Source organism: Silurus aristotelis (genome assembly GCF_946808225.1).
Source record: "Silurus aristotelis genome assembly, chromosome: 13".
Classification (NCBI taxonomy): Eukaryota; Metazoa; Chordata; class Actinopteri; order Siluriformes; family Siluridae; genus Silurus; species Silurus aristotelis.
The window spans coordinates 8,325,315-8,348,831 of NC_139586.1; the positions used below are offsets into that span (position 1 = coordinate 8,325,315).

The 23,517-nt window shown below is 38.8% G+C and overlaps 1 protein-coding gene across 2 annotated transcripts; it reads right to left on the bottom strand.

The window, feature by feature from the left end:
• Positions 1 to 210: 210 nt before the first annotated feature.
• On the bottom strand, positions 211 to 23,304 carry pex6 (peroxisomal biogenesis factor 6). 2 transcript variants are annotated; one of them, XM_083558297.1, is made up of 17 exons: positions 22,030 to 23,302; positions 21,797 to 21,954; positions 21,577 to 21,660; positions 21,364 to 21,466; positions 20,734 to 20,870; positions 20,528 to 20,639; positions 19,001 to 19,203; positions 18,665 to 18,851; positions 18,459 to 18,535; positions 18,230 to 18,362; positions 16,845 to 17,050; positions 16,652 to 16,713; positions 16,173 to 16,281; positions 12,520 to 12,636; positions 12,320 to 12,397; positions 1,409 to 1,548; positions 211 to 1,248 (listed from the first exon to the last, which is right to left on the bottom strand). In XM_083558297.1, exons 1-17 carry the CDS (start codon positions 23,233 to 23,235, stop codon positions 1,112 to 1,114), a joined length of 3,249 nt encoding a protein of 1,082 aa, XP_083414423.1. In that variant the 5' UTR covers positions 23,236 to 23,302; the 3' UTR covers positions 211 to 1,111. The 2 variants fall into 2 exon arrangements, with proteins under 2 accessions (XP_083414423.1, XP_083414424.1); XM_083558298.1 differs by lacking the exon at positions 12,320 to 12,397 and having other exon boundaries at positions 22,030 to 23,304.
• Positions 23,305 to 23,517: the final 213 nt, after the last annotated feature.

Genomic DNA, 23,517 nt, shown 5'->3' on the forward strand with positions numbered 1-23,517 from the left:
ACCAGTGTGTTGCCCCTGAGGTGCATAAAGCCGCATGTTTTTAAACTATGGCTCCTGATGTTCAGCAGGCAGTGAAACTGATGAGTGAGAGGCTAAAGATGATGTTTTATAGCTCTTCCATAGTTAAGCTGTTCTATTTCTGTCTTGTTAGAATGTGTTGTGATATGATGACAATGGACCAAAAAGTTCAAAAACTTCATGAAAACAAAAGAGGAAACAAAAGGTTTTAATTGTTGTTATTGTTCAGCATATCCTGAGTCATAAATATCATTTGCATAGCAAATTAAGTCAATTATGTTATAAATTACATTGCCACATATTATAAAGTGTAATACATTTTTTTATCCAAGCCTGACTTTGTTTGTTTGTTTCATAATGCAATATGGTGTTAATATTGTTTTTTCTTTTCTTTCAAAAACTATATTAGGTCATTAGGCTTGCATGCCATCAACTGTACTAATGCAACAGGATATATTTTTGAAAGCTAAATGCTTTTGGAATTTATTTGTTTATTTTTTAATCAGGAATGACCAGAGACCATGAGACAACTTGATAACTATTGACCCCTTACAGTGTAACATTTATGCAATGTATAAATATTTTTTTTTAAATAAATGAATGTTGGAGGATTTATGTAAGGTTTTTATCAAACAAAGTGGTAAACATTTCAGTATGCCTACAGATTAGCTAGGTAAGTGCTATTTTTACAGCACATTATAATGAATTATACATAAACAATTAATTCAATTTCTTGTCAGATTACAGGTTTCAGAATTAAACCTTTTTAGGTAATCAGATTTTATTTTCCCCTTTCTCGGAAAGAGAAACAATAACGTTTAGCCTGTAGTTTTCAGAAATATATATATATATATATATATATATATATATATATATATATATAATGGCAAAATGACAGTATGTGATGGGTTCTCCCAGGCCATTCCTTATAAAATTAACTGACAGAAGGAACCTTAAAACCAAACCGTAGAATGTATATAAATAAAAGTTGCACTGTGGTGAAACTTTAAAGAAAGATTTCATTACACGATATAGGGGACTAGATCTGCATAGAACCATGCATAGTGGTGTTATTGATGTGGTTGTGATTATATTATTTTGCAGTGAGTTTCTGCTGAATGACTTTGTATTTGTGAAGCTCCTCCTCAGACACAGAAGGATGCAGAATGTCCAGAGCCTGTCTGAAGTCCTCTGCACACAGCGTAAGCGTAGCAACCTCTGTCTCCAGACCTAGGAGGTGATAAGAGAGAGAACATATTTGAAAATTGAGGGGAAAAAATATATGCGGTGCAGGTAAAAAAAAAAAGTATGTGTCTACTGTAATGTTTCAGTTAATATGGAGAAAAGAATTTGTAAAGCAACACAAAAAATTCAATAATTAACATAGAACCTTCAGTGATATGCAAAATCTTCCTCTTAATAGCAGACATCATGGCATCGGAGCAGAGTGCATATAGATCAGCTCCAGTGACCTGAAGTGGTAAGCGCTCCACTATTTCTGACAAGCTGACACCAGGATCCACCTTAAACCTGAGAATGATGCAACCACACACAATCAGCATTCAAATCAAATCAAATTAAATCAAATTTTATTTGTCACATACATACAGGGTATGACATGCAGTGAAATGCTTTTTACGACAGTCCGGCATGAGGGAATAAGATGGGGAGAAAAAAAAAACAAAGAAAAAATAGGCAGATATATAATGTATAAAACTATATAAAATATAAGAATATATAGAGATATATATATATATATATGAGAAAAAAAATGTGTATATACAAAATATGCTTGTGGCAGTAAACAGTAAATCAGTAAACAATTTAAGGTGGTTTATGTGATTGTCCTTAAAGTGTCTGTGTGCGGTATGGTGTGGTATAAAATATAAAGTGCTCTGTGCTGTCCGAGTCCAGAGTTTAAAGTGTCGTAGTGCGAAAAGAGAAATATGTGCAGAGAAAAAGTGTGATGATGGAGAGAGTGAGACAGTTTTTAGATCCTGGGTGTTTCCTGGTTTAAACTCCAAATGGCCTGCGGGAAGAAGGTCATTCTCTCTGTGTTCGTTTTCAGGGAGCGGAAGCGTGTCCTTGAACGCAACAAAGAAACGAGTCCATTGTTGGGATGGCTGAGGTCCTTCATAATCTTCCTGGCTCTGGTCCAGCACCACATGCTGTAGATGTCCTGCAGGTCAGGGAGCTCGGTGTGGATGGTACGTTTAGCTGAACGCACCACCCTCTGGAGGGCTCGCCTGTCCTGCATAGTGCTGTTCCCGAACCAGGAAGTGATGCTACCCGTCAGAACGCTCTCAATGGTGCAAGTGTAAAAGTCTTAAGCACCTGAGGGTAGTTTAAAGTTCCTTAAGCTTCTCAGATGGTACAGCTGCTGCCAGGCTTTCTTCACCAGGGTGTTGGTGTGAAAGGACCAAGATGTGAACACCTAGGTACCGGAAAACTGTCCACTCTCTCCACTGGGGTCCCGTTGATGTTTAGCGGTTGGTATGACCGCTCCTGCTTCGTGCTGAAGTCCACTATCCTTAGTCCTTAGTCTTGCTGACGTTCAGGAGAAGGTTGTTCTCCTGGCACCATCTCTCCAGGTTTTTAACGTCCTGTAGGTAGGCCGTCTCGTCGTTGTTGGAGATCAGGCCCACCACAACAGTGTTGTCAGCAAACTTGATAGTGGTGGAGTTGGAAGTGGCCACACAGTCATATGTGTACAATGAGTACAACAGGGGGCTCAGAACACAACCCTGGGGAGCTCCAGTGCTGAGGGTGAGGGTGGATGAGGTGTGTTTTCCCAAATGCACGGCTTGTGGTCTGTCTGTCAGGAAGTTAGAGATCCATTGGCACAGCGGCAGGCTGAGCCCAGGACCTCCAACTTAGAGGTGAGTTATGGTGTTAAATGCTGAACTGTAGTCCACAAACAGCATCTTTGTATAATTCCCATTTCTGTGGTCCAGGTGGCTCATCGTTGTGTGGAGGAGATAAACAATGGCGTCCTCAGTAAAACGATTCTGACAGTACGCGAACTGTAATGGGTCCAGTGTGTCTGGTAGTGAGGCAGTGATGAAGTCTCTGACCAGTCTCTCAAAGCACTTCATCACTACTGGGGTCAAGGCTACAGGGCGATAGTCGTTAAGGCAGGCGTGCTGGGGTTTCTTCAAGACAGGAACAATGGTGGACTGTTTGAAACATGAGGGGACAACAGACTGTTCCAGTGAGAGGTTGAATCTCAGTGAACACTAGCTGGTCAGCGCAGTCTTTCAGAACCTGACCTGTGATGCCATCTGGTCCTGCTGCCTTCCTGGTATTCACTCTCTTAAATGCCCTCCTCACGTCATGCTCCGAGATGGTGAACTATTCACAAACTAAACTAGTTCACAAACTAAACAATATCATGAATAATCAGACATTTTGTGTGTTATTTTACATAAAACTGCACTATTACAATTTGGTTGAGGAATTGGACTGTCCATCTTCCGAAATGTTTCTCCATCCAGTGCTACCTGCTGACCATCTGTAAGGCAAACTGCATTCTCAAAAAAGCTAATGTTTATTTATTAAACTTTGTAGCAGGATCTTGTGTTTTCTTTTTTTATTACCATGCAAGGTTCCAGACTCCATTAGAAAATTGAAGCAGTAACTTGTTTTTGGATGTGCGTTATCATTTTTTAATGAATAAAAAACTAATCACTGGTAAATTATAAAACATATAAAAGGAATACAACATTATCAAATGTGCTGTTGTTAGAAACCAACCAACTTTAAGTTGATAAGTGACCGATTTGTGTCAGCCCACATCACGTCACCCTGTCATAATTGCCTTATAATCCTATTAAACCTTACTCCAATGACATAAATAACTTAAACCTTACTTATTTAGGCTACATACACCAACCCTGTCTAAATAGCAGAGGAGGTGGAGTCGCAGCTATTTATAATAATATCTAGTCACACAAAAGACTAAACACAAATGTAAAACATTTAAAGTTCTTTACACCAACATAAAATATTCAGTGTCCAAAAGCAGGTCCAGTCAATCAATTTCATTAATTATTATTTATAGAACCCCAGGGCCCTACTCTAATTTTCTCATAGAATTTGCAGATTTCATCACAAATTTAGTTAATGCTTTAGACTAAGCAATAATTGTTGGTGACATTAATATTCATTTTGATAATAAGGAAGACTCGTTAAGAGCAGCAGTTGTGTCCATTCTAGATTCAGTTGGAATTAATCAGAATGTTATAGGACCCACTAATAGTGGTGGACACACTCTTGATTTGTTGTTAACATTTGGATTAAAAATAAATAAAATTTAGTCATAATTCCACAGTCTGAAGCTATTTCAGACCATTATCTCATCTCTTTTAAAATCTGCCTGTCATTGCATTAGTACCTCACCACGTTACTGTGTTAAACGTACATTCACGTCAGCCACAGCAGCGCGTTTTTATCAATAATCTTCCAGAAATTACGATATTAAATAGATCTCCGTCTGACCCCGCAGAGCTCGACCAGGCCACTTAATACCTAGAGTCAACGTTACGTTATGATCAGGGAGAAAAAATTAGCACAGTGGTATAATGATCATACATGCACCTTAAAACAGACCACTCGGAAATTAGAACGTAAATGGCCTCAAACAAAATTAACAGTACAGTGGTACCTCGACATACGAGTGCCCTAACATACGAGTTTTTTGAGATACAAGCGGTCAATCTTTCGATTTTTTGCTTTGTTACGCGAGCAAAAATTTGAGGTACGGGCTCAAGACGCCCCAGTCAGTGTTGCTGATATTTCTCCACCCTCATAGAAAATAACAAGCATAATCCTAGATTTTTATTTAGCACGGTAGCAAAATTAACAGGAAATTAAAGCACTGCACTAACATGCACACCATCATTAGGTAGTAATGATTTTTTTAAAAAGTAAAACTTTTTTAATAATAAAGTTGAAAACATCAGGCAAGAAATCCAGACGATTAAAATCTAAATTATTTTACAAGTAACCCTGTAGACAGCAGTGTAATTATAACAAATTTGACAAAGCTTCACTCCTATTCATGAGATTGACTTAATTTCATTAATTTCATTAACCTGCATTCTTAATCCCTTGCCTACAAGTTTCTTCAAAACAGATAATTCCAGAGGTAAATGAACCGTTTTAAAAAATAATAAACTCTTCCATTAGCACTGGTTATGTACCTAAATCCTTCAAACTGGCAGTTATCATCCCCCTAATTAAGAAACCTGAACTTGACTCATTTTAGCTGTCCAACTACAGACCAATATCAAATCTCCCCTTTATATCCAAAGAAAATTTTAGAAAAGGTTGTAGCACAGCAGTTATGCTCACATCTACTTATGAATAAAATTTTTTAAATGTATCAGTCAGGATTTAGGCCTCATCATAGCACAGAGACGGCACTAGTTAAGGTGGTAAATTTCCTGCTATTGGCCTCTGATCAGGGCTTTGTCTCTATTTGTTTTGCTCGAACTTAGTGCAGCTTTTGACACAATTAATCACACTATACTGCTTGCTAGACTTGAGAACATTGTTGTAATAAAGGGAACAGCTCTCCCTTGGCTCAGGTCTTATTTGACTGATCGCTATCAGTTTGTTGATGTAAATAGTGAATTCTCCACACTCTCTGAGGTAAAGATTGATGTTCCGCAAGGATCTGTCTTAGGCCCACTGCTTTTCTCTTCATATATGCTGCCTCTGGGGGAAATTATACATAAACATGGTATTTGCTTCCACTGCTATGCTGATGATACACAGCTGTAAATTTTAGCAAAGCCAGATGAGAGAGATCAGCTTAACAATGTTGAGGAGTGTGTAAAGGACATTAGACAGTGGATGCTTAATAACTTTCTTCTGCTCAACTCAGATAAGACGGAAGTACTTTTACTAGGACCACATGCAGGTAGAAGCAACCTTTCCGATTATGTAGCATCTCTGGATGGTGTTTCTGTTTCAGCGTGTACAACTGTCAAAGACCTTGGTGTTATTATAAACCCTAGTCTTTCCTTTGAGTCTCACATGAAAAATATTACCAGGATTGCCTTCTTTTACCTTAGAAATATTGCTAAAATGCTAAATATGATGTCGTTACAGGATGCAGAAAAACTACTTCATGCTTTTGCTGTCTTTACTGGTCAGGGAACCAACCCCAGCCATTAGAGTTGCACAAGCCAGTGCACTCTTAGTGCCGGTCCCAAGCCCGGATAAATGGGAAGGGTTGCGTTAGGAAGGGCATCCAGCCTAAAAACATGTGCCAAATCAAACATGCGGATCATGAATACGGATGATCCGCTGTGGCGACCCCTAATGGGAGAAGCCAAAAGAAAGTTTAGTTAGTTCAGAATGCAGCAGCAAGAGTCCTAACATAGACAATATCTAGACAATATGACCACATCACCCCTGTTTTAATTAGTCTACACTGGCTCCCCAGCAAATCTTGCATTTATTATAAAATACTACTACTGACGTATAAAGCGCTTAACGGTCTCGCACCACAGTATCTGAGTGAACTTCTTTACCAGTATGATCCTCCACACCTACTTAGATCAAAAGGTGCAGGCTATTTGTTGGTACCTCAAATAATAAACTACAGCAGGGGGCAGATCTTTCTCCTATAAAGCCCCACAGTTATGGAACAGCCTTTCAATCAGTGTTCGGGACTCAGACACAGTCTCAGTGTTCAAGTCGAGGTTAAAAACTTATTTATTCAGTTAAGCCTTTTATCAGTAGATTTTTTTCCTTTCTTAGGTAAAGGTGCAGATCTGGAGGGAATATGTATATAGAGTGTTTGGTAAACTGGGATATTTGTATGCTGTCGTCCCCTTATTTTCACACCTTCACTCAGGTTTGTTGACGGTGGTGTGTCGTCTCTTATCCCAGAGATCCCTCATGTCTGTTACCTTCTGGTTCTCCCTTTTAGCTATGCTGCCATAGCGAATCTTGCCGGAGTCCAAACTGCACAGTGACATTAACTTTCATACATTAACTTTTTTTGACGTAGCTTCCTGTGACGTAGCTTCCTGTGTTTGACTTGTTTGCCGCGAGTTACGTGTTTGTATCTCTCTCGGCGTCTTTCAAACAAACTTTGCTATCTATCCATCCGTTTTTCCTCTTTTAATAATCCTTAATTGTTTTTGTCTTCCTGACTTGTGCCTGTAGTTAGTTAACTCGACAATAACTAGTGTTGTTTATATTTATTTTCTCTCACTCACATCTCTGTATAATAAATCTGTTCGTGACGATAAGCACTATGCCGGTTGTTTGTCTGCATTCGAGCACAGGTGAGGACTCGTTCGAGTTGCAAACGGTGGCGTTGGAGATGGAGGCATTGGAGAAACAGATTCGCGAGCTGCATGTAAAGCATGACCGGCTGCGAGAGCGGAAAGCGGCGCTGGAAACATCCCGGGCGGACGCGCACTCATCCCAGGTAAACTCCCGGGTTGAACCTAACGCTCCCAACACATCAACTCCGCGTGCTTCTATGCCCAGGCCCAGCGCACCTACAACTCCGGCACCGGTGCAACATGGACCCTGGATGCGGCCGCGGCGGAAGAGACAAGCCAAGCCCCGATCGAGGACGTCTCCACCTCCACCACCGGCCTTCGAGATCTCGACCGAGAACCGCTTCGTCCCCCTCCGCGAGACGGAACGCGACACTGTTATTCTCGGAGATTCCATCGTCCGGCATGTCCGCGCTACCCGAGCTAAAGGTAAGGTGCACACTCGCTGTTTTCCTGGTGCTCGTGTTCTGGATGTCGCTGCGCAGGTACCCGCGATCCTGAACGAGAACTTCGGAGCGGTTGTTCTCCATGCCGGATCAAACGACACCAGGCTGCGGCAAACGGAGATCTTAAAGAGGGACTTCAGGATCCTGGTGGAGACGGTACGCAGCACATCACCCACAACGAGGATCATTGTGTCAGGACCTCTTCCCACTTACCAGCGAGGGGCTGAGAAGTTTAGTAGACTTTTAGCACTAAATGAATGGTTACAGTCATGGTGTCGAGAACATAAACTTCTCTTTGTTAATAACTGGAACTGTTTCTGGGAGCGTCCTAGGTTCTTCCGCCCTGATGGCCTGCACCCCAGCAGAGTTGGAGCAGCAGTGCTATCAGATAACATCTCTAGGATACTACACACCATCTGACTGGTAAGACATCAAGAAATCTTCAACTATAAGAACACGCATACTACAGACCAAATAGTTACAAGTTCACACACAGCCCAGTTTATAGAAACCATATCTATTCCTCGGGTAGTAAAACCAAGAATTACATACACAAGATCCAGAAATAATCTTATTGCAGTTAAAACTGAAAAATGCCAGATAAACAAACACAACAAAGTTCTAAAGTTCGGTCTTTTAAACATTAGATCACTTGCACCCAAAGCACTGATTGTAAATGAGATGATCACAGAGAATAATCTCGATGCACTCTGTCTCACTGAGACCTGGATTAAACCAGGTGATTATATGGGTCTAAACGAGTCTACACCGTCAGGATATGTTTATAAGCATGAGCCCCGTCAGACTGGTCGTGGGGGGGGTGTAGGAACCATTTATAGTGCTTCTCTTAATGTTAGTCAGAGATTAGGATTCAGCTTTAAATCATTTGAAGTGCTCGTTCTTAAAATTGCACTTTCAGACATGCACAGAAAACTCGCTCTGGTCACCGTGTACAGACCCCCAGGACCCTACGCTGATTTTCTTCATGAGTTTGCTTGTTTTCTCTCAGACCTCTTGATCAGCTTTGATAAAGTGCTGCTTGTAGGAGATTTTAATATTCATGTAGATGATGAAAACGATGCCCTAGGATTATCATTTGTCGATTTACTAAACTCTTTTGGAGTTAAACAAAACGTCACCAGACCAACCCACAGTTTTAACCACACACTAGACTTAATAATATCCCACGGAGCAGACGTCACTGATATAGATATTTTACCCCAGAGTGATGACATCACAGACCATTATCTCCTACTGTACACACTACCGGTAGAGCAGATTAACCGTGTTTCACCACGGTATCGACTTGGTAGGACTATTATTCCAACCACTAAGGACAGATTCATAAATAACCTGCCTGATTTATCGCAGTTTCACATTAAACCCATAACTGCTGATCATCTTGATGAGATGGCGAACAACATAGACCTTATCCTCACTAGCACTTTAGACACTGTTGCCCCCATCCGGTTAAAAAAGGTTCGAGAACAAGCACCTGCACCTTGGTATAATAGTCATACGCATGCCCTAAAGAGAACAACACGTAATCTGGAGAGAAAATGGAGGAAAACTAAATTGGAGGTATTTAGAATTGCGTATAAAGACAGTATGCTTAGCTACAGACAGGCGCTAAAAGCTGCTAGAGCTAAACACCTGAGCAAACTCATAGAAAATAACAAAAACAATCCCAGGTTCCTTTTCAGTACAGTCGCTAAATTAACAACAAATCAGGGATCTGAAAAATGTGTTCCATCACAGTTTAGTAGTGAAGACTTTATGAATTTCTTCACTGAAAAAATAGATAACATTCGAAAAACAATTGTGGCAGTTCAACCTCTGACAGCTCCCGACACAATCGTACTTACAACCCCACAACTACACTGTTTTACATGTATAGGACAGGAAGAGCTGTATGATGCTATTATGAAAGCTAAATCAACAACATGTCAGTTAGATCCAATTCCCACTAAACTACTGAAGGAAGTGTTATATACAGCTGGTGAGCCTCTTCTCAATATTATTAACTCCTCACTATCGTTAGGTCATGTCCCTAAATCCCTCAAGTTAGCAGTTATTAAGCCCCTCATTAAAAAACCTAATCTGGATCCAAGCACGCTATCGAATTACAGACCAATTTCAAATCTCCCATTTATGTCTAAGATTTTAGAAAAGATTGTCGCTGCCCAGCTATGTAACCACTTGCAGGAGAACAATATCTTTGAAGAGTTTCAGTCAGGTTTTAGGCCCCATCATAGCACAGAAACTGCTCTAGTTAAAATCACTAACGACCTGTTTTTAGCTTCAGACCAAGGCTACATCTCCCTTTTAGTTTTACTAGATCTTAGTGCTGCGTTCGACACTATAGATCATGATCTTCTCCTCGATCGCTTACAGAATTACATCGGTATTCAGGGACAGGCATTAAGCTGGTTTAAATCCTACCTGTCCAATCGTTACCATTTCGTAAATTTAAATGGAGAGCTATCCAGGATAATGCTAGTAAATTATGGCGTGCCACAAGGGTCAGTTCTGGGACCCCTGCTTTTTACAATATACATGCTTCCATTAGGAAATATTATTAGAAGGCATGGAATTAGCTTCCATTGTTATGCTGATGATACCCAGCTATATATTTCATCCAAACCAGGCGATACAGCTCAATTAGCTCGCATAACTGAGTGTGTTGAAGAAATAAGAGATTGGATGACCCATAACTTTCTGCTATTAAATTCTGATAAAACGGAGATTTTGCTCATCGGCCCAAAAAATAGTACACAGAAGCTCCAGCATCTCAGCCTGCATTTAGACGGTTGTTCTGTAACTACTAGTTCAACGGTAAAAGACCTGGGAGTTATTTTAGACAGCAACTTATCTTTCAAAAATCACATCAATCAAGTTACAAAAACAGCCTTCTTTCACCTTAGAAATATTTCTAAGCTAAGAAATATGTTATCTATATCTGATGCAGAGAAGCTCGTCCATGCGTTTATGACCTCTAGAATAGACTACTGTAATGCATTACTAGGTGGATGTCCTGCATCATTAATAAACAAGCTTCAGTTAGTTCAGAATGCCGCAGCAAGAGTTCTTACTAGGTCAAGAAAATACGATCATATAACCCCAATCTTATCGTCCCTACATTGGCTTCCTATTAAGTTTCGAATAGACTACAAACTACTGCTACTCACTTATAAAGCACTAAATGGTTTGGCTCCCATGTATCTATCCAGTCTCTTAACACGCTACAATCCGTCACGCTCCCTGAGATCTCAAAACTCTGGGCTTCTAGTAGTTCCTAGAATAGCAAAGTCCACTAAAGGCGGTAGAGCATTTTCACATTTAGCTCCTAAACTCTGGAATAGTCTTCCTGACAGTGTTCGGGGCTCAGATACACTCTCCCAGTTTAAGTGTAGATTAAAAACATATCTTTTTAGCAAAGCCTACACATAACACACATCACACACATCACATCATAACCTTGTGCTCCAGAACATCTGATCACATGCACATTATCAACTTGTGCTGTTAATATCATGAACAGCAGCTACGCTAATTCCTCTCCACTGCTTCTCTTTCTCTCCCCATCCCGAGGCATCCTGAGGTTTGGCCAGCTCCAGTCACGTCCCACCTCGTGAAGATTATGGACCTATGGATGATCATGGAGAAGTAGATGCCGAGTGTTTAAAGGCCCTGGCATGGAGAAGCAGATGCTGGATCTATGATGATCACAAATTGTTCTGTATTGTTGAAAGATTTATGACCAAACTTTTGATGTCACCCATATGAGGATGGGTTCCCCTTTGAGTCTGGTTCCTCTCAAGGTTTCTTCCTCATATCATCTAAGGGAGTTTTTCCTTGCCACTGTCGCCACGGCTTGCTCATCAGGGACAAACGCACACCATTCACCTTCACTGTTGTTTTCTGTAAAGCTGCTTTGAGACAATGTCTGTTGTGAAAAGCGCTATACAAATAAACTTGACTTGACTTGACTTGACAACAATAGAGACACATAATAATCCATATCCTTCTCCTCCTGTCACTCCTCCTCTCTCTCTCTCTCTCTCTCTCTCTCTCTCTCTCTCTCTCTCGTTAAACATGCTCCTAAGGTTCCAGTGACCACTGTTCTTGCCCCGCCCCCCCTTCGTGGATCTTCCCATTTCGTCCAGGCCACTGGATAGTGTTCTCTTCGATTGGAGGCCACTCTGTGCAGCTTGGGATGGTTTCTCATCAACGCCTTGGTTGGTTCCATGAAATTCCAAAGTAAGAACGGGTGCTTTGAAGATGGATTGGACTGTAGCTAATGTCAACAGTCTGCTACATGAGGTCATGAGGGACGAACTTACTTAATAATGAACATATTCACTTTTAATCACCACATTTTCTGTGTAAAGCTGCTTTGAGACAATGTTCATTGTTAAAAGCGCTATACAAATAAAAATGAATTAATGTGAATTGAATTGAATTTATGTAGACCACTTATAGTATATAGTATACTTATCAGGCTGACATTTTTTTTTAAATCCAGAAATAGCTTTTTTGAAATGTGTGACTCACTTTCTTAATATGGCCTTCAACACTTGCAGCTGTGATTCTTTGTCTTCATTAATGCCGACATACACTAATTTATCAAATCTACAAAGGGATAAAAAGAATGAAAAATAAAGCACAGGCTTAATATGTGACCAGGAACACAAATCAGAAATATGAAAACTTGTGTAAAGACCTGCTAAAGGAGCTTCTGGTTTAGTGTTTACCTGCCGGGCCTGAGCAGCGACTGGTCAAGTAAATCTGGCCGGTTGGTTGCTCCAATCACAAAGACATCACTAGATGAATGCAGACCATCAAGCTCAGCTAAGAGCTGCGACACGACCCTACCAGCACAGCAGACAGTAGAAAAAAGATTTGTCATTTTAGCAGAGGTGGGAAGTAAATAAGTACAAATACTTAGTTACAGTACTTAAGTAGATTTTTCCTGGTATCAGTACTTAACTTCACTATTTATTTCTCTGACTTTTTTTACTCATTACATTTTTACACAAATATCTGTACTTTCTACTTCTTACATTTTCAAATCAGGCTCGTTACTTTAGTTTAAATCTATTAAATTGATGACATTTTCTTTTCACTGTGTGCCGATTTCAGCCCATCAACCTATTTCCTGTCATTGCACCAGCTCACAATGAGGGCCAGAAAGCAAAAAGAAGTATAGCTAACATGGATGACACAGAGGACGTGAGTGATGTAATCATGACTGAGAACAAAGACATTCCTGATCATCATCTTTTCTTTGCTTGGGTTCTATAAGGTGGATGTTCAGCCGGGACACATTAATTAGGTAGCAACTTTTTTAATTTGTTTCGTATTTATTATATATATATATACACACACACACACACATATATATATATATATATAGATAGATAGATAGATAGATAGATAGATAGATAGATAGATAGATAGATAGATAGATAGATAGATAGATAGATAGATAGATAGACAGATAGACAGATAGACAGTGAGGAAAATAAGTATTTGAACACGCTGCTATTTTGCAAGTTCTCCCACTTAGAAATCATGGAGGGGTCTGAAATTGTCAAATTATGATTTTTAAACTATTTATTTGTATGATACAGCTGCAAATAAGTATTTGAACACCTGTCTATCAGCTAGAATTCTGACCCTCAAAGACCTGTTAGTCTGCCTTTAAAATGTCCACCTCCACTACATTTATTATCCTAAATTAGATGCACCTGTTTGAGGTCGTTAGCTGCATAAAGACACCTGTCCACCCCATACAATCAGTAAGAATCCAACTACTAACATGGCCAAGACCAAAGAGCTGTCCAAAGACACTAGAGACAAAATTGTACACCTCCACAAGGCTGGAAAGGGCTACGGGGAAATTGCCAAGCAGCTTGGTGAAAAAAGGTCCACTGTTGGAGCAATCATTAGAAAATGGAAGAAGCTAAACATGACTGTCAATCTCCCTCGGACTGGGGCTCCATGCAAGATCTCACCTCGTGGGGTCTCAATGATCCTGAATGAAGGTGAGAAATCAGCCCAGAACTACATGGGAGGAGCTGGTCAATGACCTGAAAAGAGCTGGGACCACCGTTTCCAAGGTTACGGTTGGTAATACACTAAGACGTCATGGTTTGAAATCATGCATGACACGGAAGGTTCCCCTGCTTAAACCAGCACATGTCCAGGCACTTCTTAAGTTTGCCAATGACCATTTGGATGATCCAGAGGAGTCATGGGAGAAAGTCATGTGGTCAGATGAGACCAAAATAGAACTTTTGGGTCATAATTCCACTAAACGTGTTTGGAGGAGAAGAATGATGAGTACCATGACAAGAACACCATCCCTACTGTGAAGCATGGGGGTGGTAGCATCATGCTTTGGGGGTGTTTTTCTGCACATGGGACAGGGCGACTGCACTGTATTAAGGAGAGGATGACCGGGGCCATGTATTGCGAGATTTTGGGGAACAACCTCCTTCCCTCAGTTAGAGCATTGAAGATGGGTCGAGGCTGGGTCTTCCAACATGACAATGACCCGAAGCACACAGCCAGGATAACCAAGGAGTGGCTCTGTAAGAAGCATATCAAGGTTCTGGCGTGGCCTAGCCAGTCTCCAGACCTAAACCCAATAAAGAATCTTTGGAGAGAGCTCAAACTCCGTGTTTCTCAGCGACAGGCCAGAAACCTGACTGATCTAGAGAAGATCTGTGTGGAGGAGTGGGCCAAAATCCCTCCTGCAGTGTGTGCAAACCTGGTGAAAAACTACAGGAAACGTTTGACCTCTGTAATTGCAAACAAAGGCTACTGTACAAAATATTAACATTGACTTTCTCAGGTGTTCAAATACTTATTTGCAGCTGTAGCATACAAATAAATAGTTAAAAAATCATACATTGTGATTTCTGGATTATTTTTTTTAGATTATGTCTCTCACAGTGGACATGCACCTACGATGACAATTTCAGACCCCTCTATGATTTCTAAGTATATATATATATATATATATATATATATATATATATATATATATATATATATATATATATATATTCTTTCTTTCGGCGAATATAAAACATCCAGCACAACATAAATGTATAAACGACATTGTTTCTTTACTTAGATATAAACTAAATAAAAAACTCCACAGAAAAAAATATTTTTAATCAGTAAATATTAGTTTTATTTGTGATTCACACAATTAACCCTCTGGGGAGCGACATATACGCCGGGGCGTTTTGTGGGTTTTTTTTCCTCATAATGGCAAAACTAACTTAAATTACTGTTATTTTGGATCTTTCAGATAAGAGCAATACATCATTCGAATCTGTAAAATGTCTAATTTTATTTGTATACAATTAGAATAACAAAGCGCAGTGCTTTTGTAAAATAAAGTAAACAGACTTGCACTCTGCCATGTCATCTCCCTTTACAAACACATAAATAAAACAACCTAAATCTCAGTGTATATTTGCCTCATAGACATAATAAATACATGTATAGAAAGCTTAAAATGTTCAAACCAGTTCAAATCGAATACAAATATCCTCTGATTATGTTATTGGTATGAAAGTTAGAAGAGGTACAGTTGCTCTGGTATCAGCTCATTACCTGTCCGTGTGGAAACATAGCAAAGGTTCCATTTGGTGTCCTTATGATTTATGTAAACCACCATAATTACTTTAAAACAGTTACAAAAATGTTTTGTCTTTATGCTCTATGTTAAGTTCGGTTTTACTAATAATAAACATACATTTGCATAAAGCATCCATATTTCTCTATGTCCATGTTGCTTAGAGTATTAAAAACATGAAGTATTAATATATGGAATATTTAGAACAGATAAAAAATGTGTGATTAAGTTGTAATTAAATATTTTAATTGATTGAGAGCCCTAATATTAATATGACGTGACGTCCAGTTCCCGGTGTGACACTAAAACAGGTAGTAGTAATGGCTACTTTTTAATTAAGTACAAGTAGCCCAAACATCTTTACTGTAACTTGAGTAAAAAAGTATATATAGTGCTTTAACTTTCACCAGAGTATTTTAAAATGGGGAACATGTGTATCTGTACTTCTACTTAAATGAAGGATGTGTCACCTCTGCATTTCAGCCCTCTGGGTACACAGATCACAGATTTCCATAGAAATGAATGAGCTCATATCCAATTACCTTCAACAACCTTGTTCTTATCATGTGAGCAAAGTTTCTGAGCAAAGCATTCATTAAACTTTTAATCTTTTAATAACATTTTAATTAATCCTGGCCAATCCTGCTTTATTAAGCCGTATGAATATAAAACATTGAATCTAGTTATTGGTATTGTAAATGCTTTGCACAGAGTTTTGTTTGGTGCATTAGTGTGATGCTTTATGAAACGGACCTGTCCATAACTCCTCCCGAGTCTCCGCTTCGGCCTCGTTTAGGAGCTAATGAGTCCAACTCATCAAAGAAGATAATAGAAGGAGCTGCAGTCCTAGCTTTGCAAAACACTTAGACATTGAAGGGGGAAATACTTTTAATCCATGATTAATGATTCTCTTAATAGTTGGCATCATGTGAGACACAAAGTAAAATCACTCACTCACTTGAGATTAAACAAACAAAATTACAAACACGTTCTTGTTCTCTTATATTCCAACTTTCAATTCTTCTGTTAAAACTATATACAATTTCCCTTTCAAGATAAGAAAAAGCTAGAAAAATCTAAATAAAGTCAGAAATTAAACAAAAACAACTCGCTCAACCATCTAAATAAAAGGATCAGTTTACAAATTTTACAAAAATTATTAAATATGATAAACTGTACATCTAATCATGCTTAATGAAGGTAGTCAGAAAACATTTGCAATTTAATCTCACCCTCTCTGATGTTTTCCTCACTCTGACCAACATACATGTTAATGAGCTCTGGACCTTTGACACTAGAATCAAAAGCAACTGGGTTAAATGAAACCCTGAAGTTTAAAAAAAAAAAAAAAAAAAAAAAAAAAAAAAAAAGAAAAACGCTAAATGCAAAATAATAATGAGACAGAGAAGTCTAATGCATACACACCTGAGGAAAGTCATTGAGCACTCAGTGGCCACAGCTTTGGCCAGCAGTGTCTTGCCAGTGCCTGGAGGACCATAGAGCAGCAGGCCAGAGCGCCTCAGGCCCAGTGAGAGCAGCTCTGGATGCTCCAAAGGGAGCTGAACGGTGTCCAGAATCTCCTTCTTGATATGCTGCAAACCGCCTACATCCTGCCATTTCACTGATGGAATCTAAAAATTTACAAAAGGGACACTAATTATTCATAATAAATAAAGAGAGTATTAATAGCATTATTAACTTGCTTTTCAAGGTATAACAGTATAAAATGCAACTAAATGTGCTGTTCTATGAATAATCACTTTGCATTAGCTGTGGTATAAAAGTACCGTATTTTTCGGACTATAAGCCGCTACTTTTTTCCCACGTTTTGAACCCCGCGGCTTAAACAATGAAGCGGCTAATTTATGAAATTTTCCTGAGTTTTTCCCGGTTTCACAAACTTCAAGCCAAAAAACTGAACCCTATAACATTAGACCAAGGAAAATTCCGAACGGAATCGAAAAACCGCACTTCACCTGTGTTCTGAGCTGCACGACTTCGGGAGAAAAAACTTTCATTGGGTGATTTTTAAACACACAACGATGCCAAAAGATAAAGAGAGAGAAATAGTTGTGATAGGAAGGAGGAAGACAGTGAACAATGACTTACTTGGTCGGCTACTGTTTAGATACAAGCCGCTGTAACGCATTGAGTCAGGGTGAAGGGAGAGCTTCAGTCAGAGATAGCTTCTCCAGTTCCAACAGAAATCATATAAGCACAGACAGGTTTCCAAAACTCGTGCTTTTTTATTTTTCTTGGCAACAGCGTTACGGGTTAGTCAAAGAAAGTTAGAAATGAGCATCAGAAAATAATAAGGACATAATCCTCTGTCTCCACACATGCAGTAATAGCGGAAAAATGTGACGGCATGCTATTCCCAAAATACCGCTATGCTCCTAAAGGAAGCGCAACATATTTCACCCGTTACACCGTGTGTAATGTGTCTTTCGTTAAAGCCTGTGTAAAATACATTAGTGTAGACACTTGTGGCTTATAGACAGGTGCGGCATATTCATGTTAAAAATACAAATATTTGTAAAATTCAGTGGGTGCGGCTTATATATGGATGCGCTTTATAGTCCGGAAATTACGGTAATGTGTAGCATCGGCAAATGCAACATTTCAGCAGAACATTTATATTTTGCCCAGAAAAGCTATTACTATTACTGTCTGTGTAGTGAAACAATTCATTGTGGAATATACTTGAATTGTAATAATAATAATAATAATAATAATAATAATAATAATAATAATAATAATACCAAAAATCATCTCGTGCTTCTGTCAATATTGCTTTAAATGAGGCCAACCTTTGGAGCGCCAATTGCCTTTGAGTGGGCCTCCTGCAGATCCTCCAGTGCGGTGGAGAAGTCGTCTCCTATAATGGTCACACCAAACACACACAGGTCCTGCTCTTCCTTTGCACCGGCCTTATGAGGATAACTACACAACAATCCAGAAAGATTTTAACATAAACAGAATGTCTCGACCTTCGATCATAAATTTTAATTCCAATACATATACACACAAACAACTCACTAAGTTTTTAGCAGGCGCCGATAAGCTGCTTTTCCAGCAGCGATGAGTAAAGCACATATATCTCCCAAAATAAAACCCTATTGAGTAAACCAGATATTCAATGAGGCTGCAAAGACATCAATCCTGAACCTAATATGTTTACATATTGCCTCATTTAATAGGCAAGGTTAAAGTATTATTCTTAGGCTAACCTAAGATTACCTCACCGCTGTCTGTTTAGCAATCTTGGTCAAATTGATGTCTTTCCCTAGAGGGAGGTCTTGGCTGAGGCTGGCTAGCATGGCAAACCTCTGCTCCTCTGTGGGACTCTCGATCACCACCTGGTGCACAAATGCTGGCATAATATCCAAGGACAAATCCCTCTGGCTATGCACACAGGCAACCACAATTATGCTGCAAAAAGAAAGTTTTTATTTACAGTACCAATGGTTTCTACATCCACAAATTGGTTCTGCCAGTAAAATAATCATGTGTGTTCTGTCCGAGTTTAGAGTAAAAGTTTAAGTCTTCCAAAAATGTCACGTATTTGCATGTTAATTTACCTTGAGTGGGCATCAGCTACAAGCTGACAAAGTGCAGAGGCTACTCTGGAGTCTGTTTCAGTACTGTCTCGACGCTGGCAGAGTAACTGCAGGTCCCTCAGCAGAAGCACACAAGGGTGATGGAACCCAGCTTTGTGGAAGGCAGCCTTCATTTTGGACTCACAGGCAGCTGCAGTGTCTCCACATAGGGTCACACAGTCCACCTGTAAAAAGAAAAAAGAAAACAAAAAAAGAAAAACAAAGTTAAGCTTACTCTTTAGTTTAAAAAGCATGCTGCTTGGCAACAGAGTCATTAATGGAACTGAATCTCACTTGCATTGCCTCTATTTGAATTATATATTTTATAATTTATATTTTATGATGAAACCTATTGTGTTTTTATTTATTTTTCGATAAACGAGAGGGTTCACAAATACATATGTAATCGTGTGACAGGTAAGCACCATAAATCATCTTTCAGTATAATCCAATACAGCCCAGAAAACTGGTTTACTGAGGAAGGTTGAACTAGCTGTATTTTCAAATATTTATTATTTAATTACCTTTTCAATTAAGGGCAATAACAATTTTTAAAGTCAGATTAAGTAGAAATATCCTCTAAGATAGAGGATAGAGTGTGCTAGAGTGTGTGTGTGTGTATATATATATATATATATATATATATATATATATATATATATATATATATATATATATATACTGTAATAATTTCAAATAGTACGAACAAATAATTGTTCATACTTCAGATTATATTTTAATATACTTTTGTACTTATTTTATTTTTTTACGTTGCTTTACTCTTTAATTATTTTGATCTTATATTGTATTTCTTTCATGTTTACAAGTTGGACAGTCATTAAAAGCATTTCACTATGTTATACTATATGTATGAATGTGTATGTGACAAATACAATTTGAATTTGAAGATCATCCAATCAACTTGTAAGTGTTTTAAACTTGCTTTTAAGAAAATTGATAAAAAAATTTAGTTGTACTGATATGGGTTTGATATTGATATGGCTGTTTTTAAAGCTGTCCTCAGAGAAAAGAGGGTAAGAAACTAGAAGAGCAGGTGGAGTATTGCTGGAAAAGTACATTGCGCATTTGAAAATCTAAATTGGAATTTATTTGCTGCAGGACCTGCATATTTAATTACACAATTAGATTTATCTCTGGTGCTATCTAGAAAGCTATATGCATTATTCCAAATCACATAGTAGCATGTGTGAAAATGAAATGCCTCCAGCTGGTAGCCTTACAATCAGATTGACAGCATGAGGTTCAGAAGACTTGTTTCCGAAATTGCACATTAATTGACTTGTCACAGTGGGTTATTTGCATGCCTATCAAAGATTTTTAATGCTGAATTAAAAAGAAAAGGTTAGTTTTGCTTATCACTCAACTGAACAAACTGCAATAGGTGCAGACCATTACATATTCTTAAAAATGGCTATTTCTTGTAGTCTAATAGTTTTCAAAACCATGAATTATTATTAATATTTTTTTTTATTCTAAAGGAGTTAAGACCTTCAGCAGGTGTAGATGAAGCCTCCGACAAACAGCCTTGATTGCTGTGACCTTCCCACATCCATCTGGACCCATGAGGAGAACAGAGCAGGCTCGCCTCAAATTTGCACACCTTTCACATGCAAAGAAGAAGCCAAAGAGTAACTAAAATTAAAAAGTCATTTTTAAAATAATTTTTAATAAATATACTGTAAAAGAATGCAGACTTTTCAGTGATGTGTGGCTGGATAATGGAGACCATGTTCTCAACAATGCCGGAGAGTCCTGGAGGCAAGAGACTCGTCCAGAACAATGAAGCTGCCTCAGACATTGAGCACGGTGCAAGACTATTAGTGGAACCTCTCTGAACAAAAATGATTTACAAAAGGGTTCATTTTACTTAAAGTGTAAAGGTTCATATAGTATTAAATCTGAAAGAATTTAAGATCATAGGCAAGGAAAAGTTAGATTTTTGATCATGAAAGTATTTTACAAAAAACGTTACAATATACACAATCTGAATCTAAGAAAAATCTATTTCCAGGGCATTGTGTATGAATTAAAAGTTGTGTTTAGTATATTTTAGACTACAGGGATAGTCTAAACTTTAAGCATGGGAAGCTGTATTAAAATGAATATGTTGTGTATGTGTAATGATTGAATCATAACAATCAATAAATCCAGTGTAATTATATGACAATAGTATTAATTGTATAACAGTTATTACAATGAAAAAACTAATCCTGTCCAAATAAGATCCTATGAGACAGTCAATTTGGAGTAACCTTTGACTGATACTGTATATTTACACGTACATTGCTCCCCCCCCGATCAGACGTAGTAAAGCTCAGCCTCACCATATACAGAGAGGTATGGTCTGTATCTGCAAGATATGATCCAAATTCTGCTTCCACAGAAAAGCCAGACACCTGCTTCACTTTAAAATACAAGACTGGCCATCTGTAGAAAACCCATGCGGTTAAAGGAAAAAAACGTATACAGGGGTACAGCAAAGAAATGACTTCTGATCAGTGAAGCTAAAAAGCAAACTATGAAAATTTAAATCACACCTTGTGATTCCATCAGAGCCGTGTTCCATAAAATCAGGATGGCCTTGGGAACGAATGGCCAGTATGCTTCCTTGTCGGACAAGTCTTATAATAATGTCGGACAAAAAAATAATAATAAAATAAATAAATAAAAATAACAAAAAGGTTACAAAGGAAATAGCAAAGATTTACACTAGATTGTAAACACTTTAGTTAACAGACAAAAAGTCATCAGACCTACCGAGGTGTGTTAAAGTGCTGAAACAGAACATTGTTAAAGGGCAAATGGGTGACATAATCTGCAGTAATAACTGCTTCAATATGTAGTTCTTTGGCATATAGAGGTGCAGCAGAACAACATATGCTTGCTGACAGTTTGTGTCCTGGCTTGTTCCATCTCTGGGGGAAAAATCATCACACTTAATAATTAACATCTTACTTATTAGTTATTTATCAAAATATGTAATTACTCACCTTGATTTTGAGACATTTACTTCCAATAGGTGTTGCTTCTCCATTGGACAAGTTAAACCACAAAACAGGTGAGATAAAACCTGCACTATCACCAACATCCATTTCTGGAGACTTAATAAAAGCCACAATTTTAGCCAGCTGAACATCTCCTTTAGGCTTAGCTATAGACTTTGTGGCACTTTTGTTTTCTGGAGGGCTTTGCGGGCCTTCTGCTCCTGAACATCTCTTTACTTTTCCTAATGCTGCCATGACCCACTCACAGTTAAACAACCCAAGTTTTAACAACAGGTTTTTGCTCACAAAAATAGAGCTGTCCATGTCCACCTCCATGTTCTTTCCGATTTTCTTTGCCAGGTTTGACAGCTTGTAAAGCTTGGCACTGTCACATGTGACGTGCACATCCAGCCTGCACTCGAGGGCTTGAAGGACTTCTGTAAAGCCAGAGCTGAACAAAAGTCGGTTGCTCAGTAAGGAGCTCCCGGGGCCAAGATTGTTTGCATAGTGAGCAAAATCAGAGACAAACAAGGACCCACTGGACGGCCTGTGGATTATGCTGCAGCAATCAGCAAAGTCTAAAGCACAATAGCCTTGCAAAAGGTCTCTGCAATCAGAGACTACAACAGTAGTGTTTACAGTGATCATACCCTGGGTAAGTGGTGTGCAATCCAACACGATTAAATCAGAGAGGTATTGACGCACCTGCATGGCGTTATCACCAAGCAGCGGATGGTGTGGTAAAATCAGAGTGTCACCTCTCCTTACCAACAAAGTTTGTCCAGGACATGATGCCAAAACCAACAGAAAACTGGAGAAATCTTCTGAAGATGCCCATTTGAAACTCTGCTTCGTGCGAGCACCAATGACTATCTTTTCCAAAGGCAGAAGCTGTATGATGCGCGCAAATCCTGAGCTATCTTCCTGAACACTGTAATGACTTAGGAAAGTTCTCGACACATACACTGCCAGAGTGCTGCTGCTGTTATGGAGAGCGCATTCAGGAAGCTCCTTAGCAGTTACGTGGGCGCAAACTAAAACTGTCGACTTTGACAGTGGCTGAGTTACCTGCCAGGATAATAACAGCGCGCATGAGGTTTCGACACAGTTAGAAAACATCTCTGTTAACTGCAACTTACTGACGATCGCCTGCAAGGGATGAAAATCGGGTGAAAACGGATCAAGGCAAACGAATTTCATGGGCGCCGCCATTTTGACGCTTAGCGCACGCTATTGTGCACGTGATACTGATGAACGAATCAAGGGACGAATCTGAATGGCTTGAGTAACAAGAAAATGTTATAAAAACTGAAAGATTAGATAGATAGATAGATAGATAGATAGATAGATAGATAGATAGATAGATAGATGGATAGATGGATGGATGGATGGATGGATGGATGGATGGATAGATAGATAGATAGATAGATAGATAGATAGATAGATAGATAGATAGATAGATAGATAGATAGATAGATAGATTATTATTATTAA

Bases quoted from the DNA above. Each gene is read 5' to 3' on its own strand.
- pex6 (XM_083558297.1), bottom strand. From the start codon at position 23,235: ATGGCGGCGCCCATGAAATTCGTTTGCCTTGATCCGTTTTCACCCGAT. The intron at 21,661-21,796 runs GTAGGTCTGATG...CATTATTATAAG, and splicing joins CAGCACTTTAACACACCTCG to ACTTGTCCGACAAGGAAGCA. The intron at 18,536-18,664 runs GTGAGGTAATCT...TTTACTCAATAG, and splicing joins AGATTGCTAAACAGACAGCG to GGTTTTATTTTGGGAGATAT.